Source organism: Hydractinia symbiolongicarpus, chromosome 2 (assembly GCF_029227915.1).
Source record: "Hydractinia symbiolongicarpus strain clone_291-10 chromosome 2, HSymV2.1, whole genome shotgun sequence".
NCBI classification, from domain to species: domain Eukaryota; kingdom Metazoa; phylum Cnidaria; class Hydrozoa; order Anthoathecata; family Hydractiniidae; genus Hydractinia; species Hydractinia symbiolongicarpus.
This window is the reverse complement of record NC_079876.1, coordinates 36,572,558-36,582,718: the sequence shown is the minus strand read 5'-3', so window position 1 is coordinate 36,582,718 and position 10,161 is coordinate 36,572,558. Positions and strand designations below refer to the sequence as shown.

The 10,161-nt window shown below is 34.6% G+C and overlaps 1 protein-coding gene across 2 annotated transcripts; it reads left to right on the top strand.

Annotated features, from left to right (window-relative positions):
* The first annotated feature begins 7,722 nt into the window (after positions 1-7,722).
* Positions 7,723-9,429, top strand: LOC130628096 (uncharacterized). Of its 2 annotated transcripts, XM_057441426.1 has the most exons (6): positions 7,723-7,887; positions 8,002-8,085; positions 8,174-8,435; positions 8,507-8,676; positions 8,961-9,003; positions 9,109-9,429. In XM_057441426.1, exons 2-6 carry the CDS (start codon positions 8,013-8,015, stop codon positions 9,221-9,223), a joined length of 663 nt encoding a protein of 220 aa, XP_057297409.1. In that variant the 5' UTR covers positions 7,723-7,887; positions 8,002-8,012; the 3' UTR covers positions 9,224-9,429. The 2 variants fall into 2 exon arrangements, with proteins under 2 accessions (XP_057297409.1, XP_057297408.1); XM_057441425.1 differs by lacking the exon at positions 8,961-9,003 and having other exon boundaries at positions 7,732-7,887.
* Positions 9,430-10,161: the final 732 nt, after the last annotated feature.

Sequence of the window (10,161 nt, the reverse complement as noted above, 5' to 3'; positions counted from 1 at the left end):
TTCTTCTTATTTTCTCCTTATTTCTTAATTTTTCTGATCGTAACTCATTTGGATTTGTGTTCATGGATTGTTCATCACCAATGAATAAGACATATTTCTCTGTTACCTAAAATCCTATATTTTCTATCCTTCAGGGCATAATTTATTTGTATATTTGTATAATATGTATAATATTCTTATCATAGAACATAGTATGTAACGTTAAAGATAGAGAACTAAAATTCGTTTTCTCCCTAATTATCATTATTTTTTTATTCTCGTTCGCAGCAAAATATCCTTAAAAAATGTCAATTTGTCTCCTTAATTCCCTTACTTTTGTTCTTTTTTTATTAGTGGTCAGCCAGAATAAAGAACGTTTTTACACTTTTAGAGTTTACGGATAAATATTCGCTTTTATAAAACTAGTGTAATTACAAATGGTATTATAGAAACAAGTGAAGCTATTTTTATTTGTAAGTAATAACGACCTCATTAATTAACGACAATTCAAGTGACTGTGTTACGAAATTAAAAAAAATAGTTTGATAGTGTATGGAGGTGACCCTATTTTTTTATGAATAAAGTGCGGAGTTTTTTGCACAAAAAAGCCTTTTTGCGAGGTTCAGTTAGATTTTAATGTTTGTAGTGGCAATCAATTGGGAACGAAGAGGAACTATAAGTTCGTCATAAAAGTAATACCGAAAACAAGAAAATGCTGGAGGTCTGTTTTAAAAAAAAAAAATTCATTAGCATACAATCACGAAAAAAGAAACAAAACAAAAAGAATACGAAAACCTAGAAATTTCAAAAAAAAAAAAAATGCTTCGAAATTAACTCCGTTATTTACAATAACGACGGTTCCTTCAAGTTCTTTTTTACCATTTGTCATGCTTCGCCTGTTTATTGTTGATTTTGTTCCTTACTTTTTCGAAGGAACACTTTAGGCTGTGTGAATCGATGAAATTTTTCACTGACGTTCGAACTAAATTAAAAAATATTACTTTTTACAAAAACCTTAGCGGTAATCATACAAATTAAAATTAAGTGGGCAGCGCTAACTTACTAGGCATCGGATTGGGCTCCGTGCGACGAACAAACCCTCTAAAACGCTCCATAAAAGCCTGTTCCACCGAAGAATTCCATACAAACGAACGACAAGCTAGAAATAAAGCAATGGCACTATACTAATAATACTTCATGCAAAAATAAAAAATTACGCTGTGGATGTTTTTCATGTGTTAAGGCAATTTTAACTTTTAAGAAACAAAATTTAAAAACAGCAAGTATGAAAACCCGGAATAAGTTTTTCATTGGTGTGTTTCTTACGCAAGTAATTTTCTTAAGTTTATTTGCTCTTTAATTATGAAAGGAGTACGGGGCTTTGACCTAAGCTAAGATTCTTTGTGTTTCCTGCTTAGTAGCTTTAAATAAGCAAAGAACTAATTTGTCTATAAAAATGGTACGCACAAAAAGAAGTGAATTTGTCGCTTAAAAAAAGAAAAGCCACTGGATAAAATTATTTTGTCGGAATGAAAACCCTAATAGTCTTTCCTCAGGGATGGTCGAATTTTTAAGACATATTAGTATTTATTATGATTCTTACTTATATGCTGAAAATCTATAGATATCTTTCCCCTTCGGACACATAGCTTTTATATTAAGAATAGATACATATTGGGCACTAAATTAGTGACCGTGTTTTTATCTTCCTGTTGTCGTGGATGTGCAAATAAAAAGCGTGCGGAAAATAATTTCTCCATCAATTATCAAAGGCCCGAAATTAAGAAGCGCGTGCACGAAAATGTAAAGGAAAAAGTTAAATAAATGTATTTTTACCGTTGATCATTTTCGGACTGCTAGCCTTAAACTTTTTGAAGGGTGAATCTAAAATGTATTTCATGACGGTTACAAACTTGCAAGTAGTTTTTATCAGCTGTTGTAAAACATATAAACAATCTATATTAATTTGTACGTTATATCAGTGTGCCATAAGTATTTTTAACTGGTTATCAGCTGAGATCGAGCTTTACTTTAGATTTAGGGTTCATTAATGCGTTTAAAAAATTATTTAAAAGTTATGTACCATCTGAATGACCAGACTGAACATATGCACTACTTGATCCTTCATCCGAACTACTCTTGTCAAAAACATTGCTTTTGTCTATTAAAGAAAATTATTTTAATTTATAACCTTAGGCAAAATAAATAGATTAAGTGATTAAAATTAATTCATTCTAATTTTAATACACCAATAACAATATGATCACCCGTGATCTCGACCACCGACTCCGCTCACCAGGCATAAAAAATAAGTCTGACACAGTTTTACAGACTTTATTTTGACCGTTCATGCTCATGCTACGAAGGCTATTTTGGTTTAGAAGTGATGGTGTTAGTTTGATGATCTCCTTTTGACCTTTTTTCTGTATACTTTGATCTATATGAATATTTTATTATCGCGTTTTTCAGCAATGTTTAAAACTTAAACAATTAAATTTAAGATTTTGGATATACACCTAAACTTTAGCATCTTGTGAAAGGCAGCTAGGTATAGCTATTCGCACTTATTACCATCATTTTTTAAAATATTTACTTAGTATGTTACATTATTTATTTTTTATGTTGAGTTGTGGCTATCTATCGGGCAACCACTGACTAAGAAGTGAAAGTAGCCACATGCGGAGTTTGGTTGACAACAAAATTCTTAATTAATAATTCCCATGCTGAACGCTACGCCTTATAATTGTCATTAAAACTTATTTTTGCGAATTAAATTGCTGAGTAATTATTATAGGTGGACTGGGAAACGACAGACGATTTTCTGTGTTCTTGTATGCAAACCATTGCTATAAGTTCTTTTTGGAAAAAAAGTTATAACGCATATACGCATGTGCAGTTTACCTGTACTAGGCGCTAAGCCCGCTATTATAGACGTAATGTTTTCTGTGTTTTCATTTAAACCGAGACTACAATAAAGTACAGTTTTTTTGGGAAAGGACTCCTGTAAGGATGCGTGTATATATGCACATTTATTTTATTACAAGAAACACGCATTTAGCTTAAGCTCAATGTTTCTTAGTTTTTTCAAGAAATCAGCTTCAAATGTTTCTTTTTTTCTTCTTATACTCAATTATTTCAAAAACATGCTTTCCCGATGAACAAACATACTTCATACCCGAGAAAAATCTATAGAAATGTTTTCTTGTGAGTTTGAGTACGGATGAAAAATCTTTTTGATTTGTTTGACTTTTAGTGCTTTCTGTTTAGTTTTTGGTTCTTAAAGAAGAATATGTTTTTGGAAAAAATTGTTTCTTGTCTTCCTGAGCCCGCCCATGTTTCTTTAGATGTTTCTTACTTTTTTGCGAATTTAAATGACCTGAACGTCTTAATGGGGTAACAAAGGGTTGTACACTGTGTTTTTATTTTCGCTAAAGCTGCAGTGAAGTTATTTTTGGAAGATATATTACACACGTAATACCTGTACTAAAGCGCTACACCTTATCGTGAGGCGCAAGTTATGGCTCTTATAAGTGCTTCCTCGACTGAAGACAGATGGTTACTAAGTAGAGTATTCAACACTTTAAAAGTTCTGCACAATAGCAGAAAACTTCCCCCTTTACAAAGATTTTCTTTAAAATTAACACTGATCATTAAACACTGGTGAAAACATTACTTTAAGGTCAGACACTTTAGCGGGAAGAACGTTTCGTGGTTTTTCGGCTTTTTCGCGAAACTTTTCAATGAAAATTTTTTGTGAAGAGGGAAACCAGACTCAAGTTCGCCATTTGGCAACTGAAATTTCCCGAGCGACCAAGTTTTTCATCGATGGAGGTGCCACAATCAGCGTCCAACTAACCAGTGAGCACTACAGACACTCTACTTTAGTACAAGGGGTATGGAAATCGCGTGCAACGTGTCAATTTGCCTTTATGGAACCATACAAGCAATTGATTCAGCAAACTTACACTTAACCTAATAATTGAACAAATTATAATTGATTTGCATGCCGCAACAGTTGAAGAATTAGACAGAATTTTACAATTGTTACCCAGGAACAATCCGAACAATGAAGAAAAATTAACAAAAAGGAAAGAAGTCAAAACTAAGGACCATTCGTAATTTTTTTAATCTTGTCGCTAAAATTAACAAAATGTCTCAAGAAACAAACGACAAGCAGAAAAAGATCCCTGAACAAACTGATTAAAAAATGAAAAAAATAGGTATATAAACCAAAAGGTTGTATATCTGTGTATCAAAACCATAGTCCAAGCGCTTGAGGCTCAAGTTATCAAATTTTAAGAAACTCCGTCCAGGCTCAACCAAATGGTTAGGTTTCTTTTATAAAAATAGGTAGCTAACTAGCTATGGCAAGAAATATCTCACTGAAGGTCTACTAGCTACCTTGTATGTAGAACTAGCACTAGCTAGCTAGCTAATACATAGCCTGGAAAATATCAGTATAAATCTGTTAGATTGCTTTAGGTCATCATGAAGAATATGTTATATGTTCGCGTCCTGAAGTTCCTGTAAAAATGAGGCGGTCGGGCGGTACGATTTTTCCCAGGATTTTCTGATCGGAAAATATAAAGTTGTTCACAGGATTAAAAACAGTATAACTGCGCTCACATATATTTGTCCGGGTTTTTTTCGACTTGCCGACTCGGGTTTGTATTATCACAAGCGAGTCAACATAACATATTTTTGATGGCGGCCTTAAGAGGTGTGAGTAATCTTTCGAAGCTTTGCAAGGCTAAAAAGGGGTTCATTGCATGTAAAAAATAATGATATACTAGCTACTACATAGATAGCTTGCTAGCTAGGTTGTTAGCTAGGTATTCATTAAAAAACTCCCTTCACCTTTCTTTACTTCGTGGTCCTTCTCACATAGTCGCCATCTCTATAATAATAGCCGTAGTCTGTCTTTTCAAAATGGTTGCGCGCAGCTTTTTTCGGAAAATTATCGCGGGCCCGGTTTTTACGGACCTCCGTTTCTCAGTTGGGCGCAGCTTAATTTCGGAGTAATTTCGGCATCACGCCAGAACCGGATAAACAGCATGCTACGGAGGATATTTCAGTTTGGTAATGGTGGTGTCAAGTTTGCAGATTTGTTTGACCTCTTCATCTTCCCTAAGCTTTTTAATTTTGTAGTATTTGTTTTCTTTGTGTTTTCACATGTTCAGACACAATATATTTTTACGTTTTTCTGCCCACGTACAAATCTTCAATCACCACGCTTAAGATTTTGGCAAGGAATGTGGATTTTTAATCATTTTGCTACAATTAGCTTTACTTATTTCTATTTTTTTTAAAGTTTATTCAGTTTGGTATACTGTTATTCATGTGTATTTGGTGTTGTGGCTATTTAACTTACTGGCTCTTTAGCTACCTCTAGTTTGGCTACCAACAACATTCCTTATAATAATTATCCTAAATACAGTCAGGTGGCCGCAGCTTTTATTATTGTTATAAAAATTTATTTTGCAAAATAAAATTGCTTAGTAATTTTTTTTAACTGGACTAGGGTAACACCAGGCTGTTTTCTGATTTCTTATAAAACCGAAGCGGTAAAGATTTTTGGAAAATAGTTTTACCCCTACGCTCAAGCATGACACAGTTTACCTGTTAAGTGTTTAGTCTGGTGTTAACGACGGGCTGTTTCCAATGATTTTATTTAAACCGTTGCTATAAAGTTTTTTTTACTTATGTCTGACACAGTTTTCCTGTAATAAAAGTTCAACACGTTGTTAGCAACAGGCTGTTTTGTGTGTTCTTTATTTAAATTGAAGTTGCGATAAGTTCTTTTGCAAAAGTTTATTACGTCTATAATGCATGTGTGACACGGTTTACCTGTACTAAGTGCTCAGTCCGGTATCACAATTAATTTGTTAGCGCCCACTGAAACTGATTCGCAAAATAAAATAATATTGACTAATTTTTTTGCTATGATGGGGTAACAACAGGTTGTAAAATGTGTTTTTATTTCGGCTAAAGTTGCAGAAAAGTTATATTTAAAACAATACATTGCAATCGAAACACTGTAATGTGTGCGTTTTACTCGATTCACGACATATACTGCATTTCCTCCAATGAAAATGCAGTTTCGTAGCTACACCTTTTTTCTTGTCATAAATGTGTATTCCCAAATGTAAAATTGCTGAATGATTTTTTAGCTGAATGTGAAACGACGGGCTGCTTCCTGTGTTGTTATTTAAACCGAAGTTGCGTTAAAGTTATTTTGGAGAAAGGGTATTACGCCTCTTCAACTCTGTTCAGCTGCACGAAGCTTTCACTTAATTTACGACATACTATATACCTGTACTAAAGTGCTTTACCTGAATGTGTGACACAGGTTACGGTTCCAGCTTTTAACGCCGGGTAACACAGTTACTTGTGGCTTAAGCCGCGTTTTTCGACAGGATGTATCCTGTGTTTTGTAAACCAATGCTGCAATACAGTTTTTTTAAGAGCATAATAAGCCTAAACTCATTTGCGACACAGTTTACCTGTACTAAGCGCTCGGTCGAGTGTCACAATTAATTTGTTAACGTTTACTGAAACTTATTCGCAAAATAAAATATATTGACCAATTGTTTTTGCTATGACGGAGTAACAACGGTTTGTAAACACTGTTTTTATTTCAGCTTTTGATGCAGGAAAGGTATTTTTTGAAAGAACATGTTAGTTGCAACGCTACAATGGTGTATGAACTTCACTTCAGTAATGACATCTGCATACAATGTACTAAAGCGCTCCACCTCACCGTGTCGCACAGCTTGTGGTTCGTTTCGTGGTTTTTCGGCTTTTTCGCGAAACTTTTCAATGAAATTTTTTGTGAAGAGGGAAACCAGACTCAAGTTCGCCATTTGGCAACTGAAATTTCCCGAGCGACCAAGTTTTTCATCGATGGAGGTGCCACAATCAGCGTCCAACTAACCAGTGAGCACTACAGACACTCTACTTTAGTACAAGGGGTATGGAAATCGCGTGCAACGTGTCAATTTGCCTTTATGGAACGATACAAGCAATTGATTCAGCAAACTTACACTTAACCTAATAATTGAACAAATTATAAGTGATTTGCATGCCGCAACAGTTGAAGAATTAGACAGAATTTTACAATTGTTACCCAGGAACAATCTGAACAATGAAGAAAAATTAACAAAAAGGAAAGAAGTAAAAACCAAGGACCATTCGTAATTTTTTTAATCTTGTCGCTAAAATTAACAAAATGTCTCAGTAATGACATACTGCATACAATGTACTAAAGCGCTCCACCTCACCGTGTCGCACAGCTTGTGGTTTTTATTAATTCAACAGCCGTTATTTGTAGCCTACCCCGGCGTTTCGACGCCGGGTTTCCTGGCTAGTATTTAAATAATAACAAAAACTCCCCATTGCCGTTTTAAATTCATGTTTTCTCGCCTAATTAGAAATTTACGGAAACACAACCAGATTAAATTGGTGGGAGACAAAACCAAAGTGGACGAAATCGAAACCGTGGGGAAAAGTGCTTGATAATTTTGATGTATAGGGGCGAGACGCGGAAATCCTATACAACCTTTCGCTTTAATGAGAAAATAGGCTGCGCTTCGCTCAGCTTGCTGCGCTTGCTTCACTACTCTCCGCAATTAGAAAAGTAATTACACTGTGACGATACTAATCAATTAGCTTTCGTCCATTGTCTTACCCTAAGAAAAGTAAATTAGATATAAAACCACCTTATTTACTTGCGTAATTATAATAACAATCTGGTTTCGTTTGCAGCAGTTGTATTCATAATAGTACGTTGTTTTTATACCTTTAACTAATTAAAAAGGAGGCTAATCTATTGCAATCAATAATTCTACTTTCATACCAATACAGCTGTAAGAGGAAAACATTGTGTTTTGAGCAAGGAATTTTGGAAAGGTAAATTCTTTTGTTATTGTATATTCTTTACTCCTTTAAATGTCCTGTAAAATAAGTTGTAAAAAAACCAACTATATTACCTTCCTTGTGTTAACAAACATACGGTGATTTTAGTTTACTTGAGAATGACAACTCAACAACCTACTATAGTGAACTCCGCCCTTCGAACAAAACGTCTGCGAATTATTTCCAAACTTGGTAAGTATACTACGTTAAACATCAAATCTTGACATTATAACAAAGTCTGGTTTCATAACAAGCTTTAGACTTAACATTTTATTAATAGGCAACGTTCTAATTATCGCTGGTGTTCTAACATTTGGTTTCAGCGTTAGTATGTACGGTGCACTACGGATAAAGGATGTTCCAATAAATCAACACCATACTTCACTTATTGCGTCGTTCTGGATCATTGCTACTGGAATATTGGCTGTGTGTACTCGTCCCAAATCACAAGGGCGAGGATTAGTCGGGACGTTTAATGCTTTCGCAATTACATCAATCATTTTAACTTTCTTGGCTTTTGGCACATCAGTAGCTGGAGTTGTGTGAGTAATATATATTGCGCATAAAGTGGGATAACTTTTGTTCTTATTCTTTTTAATTTTTCTGGTTTTAGAATGTATGCTAAATGTGGCCGTCGTAGTCCAAAAAATTGCCGGAAGAGTCCTGATTATGGAAACGTTGTATATGCATTGCTTTTAGCACTACACCTGTTGGAGATGGCTATTTCAATTGCAGCCACAGTGTATGGTTTTAAAGTTTATAACTGCTGCAGCCATAGATCAGGTTAGTTTAATAGTTCACCAACATCTTTACGCCTAAAAAAGGGAACCAAAGAAAACATCCTGAATTAATTTGTGAATATAAGTATCTAGCGTATTAAACGTAAATTTTATAAACTTATTAATGGCTACACAAAACAAAGCTGTATACTTCAGGTAACTTTCATGTTCCCCTTTTTTATTGCTCAAGTTGAACTCACTTGATTTGAACATGAAAAGGGGTAGGAAAGGCTGCTAAAGATGTGGCAGACAGAAAACTAAATGAGTTATGGGATTTTTTTATATTAGATGCGATTGGAAACAAATGTAAAATTACTTGCAGCAGGCATAGGTAATTTATCAGGTTAACAGGTCATACAACCGCATGTGTATGATCAACTTAAAGCTTGCAATAAAAGCATAAACGAAATTATTTTATGTTTTTTTTTTGTTTTAGGACAAGAATCAAATGCTCAGATGTTTCAAGCAACATCACGAGATACAGTTTTCCAAAACACAATGGCTCCGCAACCGCAGCAAAACCAAACGCTGGTTACAAGCACCTCGGGTGAGCAATTTATTTTGACACCTGTCAGATCAATGTCGCAAAGACCTCCAATTGGCCCACCAGTTCCAGGAACCACCGAAAACGGCTACGCTGCATTACAATATTCCTACAATAATTTTTGATTGAATAATGCACGGAAATAAAGATAATGGCATTGTCTATTGTAAAGTTGATTTGAAGATATGGATCAAAAACACTTTAATAATAAAACATAGTAATCACTTACATTATTCACTGGAAATAAAATACATTCTTTCGCAATGGGGTTTGAAAACTTATGATGGACTTGTAAACTAAGTACGCCATACTGCAACCATCAAGGAGGTTTGGTAATAACAAATCAGAATTACGATCACGGGGTCATATTCCAAATGGCGTAATAAAATAATAGTATTAATCATTTAATTTTTTTATTTAATTGAGTTAGCAAATTAAGATAAATGAATTAATTATTTCAATCCGTAATGAGGTTTCTAAAAAATTGCTAAGAAATATCAGTAACACTTTTAATAAGATAGACAGTACACGGCGTCGAAACACCGGGTTAAGCTACAAGTAATTATGTGATCCTGGGGTAAACACTTGGTGGAGCGCTTAATAAGAGCAGCAAGCTGTGGCACACATCCAGGTAGAGCGTTGTAACTATAGATATGCAGTATGTCGTTAGTCGAATGACGCGCACAGTGCAACCCGTTGTTACCCTGTCATACTTTATTAAATAAGTTTCCGTGAAAGTTATAAAATTAATGGCATCACCTGAGGAAGTGCTTATTATAGGTAAACCGTATCCCATATCCGCATAGTGATAATATCCATTTCCCCAAAAAACTGTATCCCGTTGTTAACACTACGGTAAGCGCTAAGTAAAGGTATACCGTGTCACACATCTGTATACCGTAAATGATCGATTAAGCCTCCACTCCCGAATAAGCCTCAAAACTA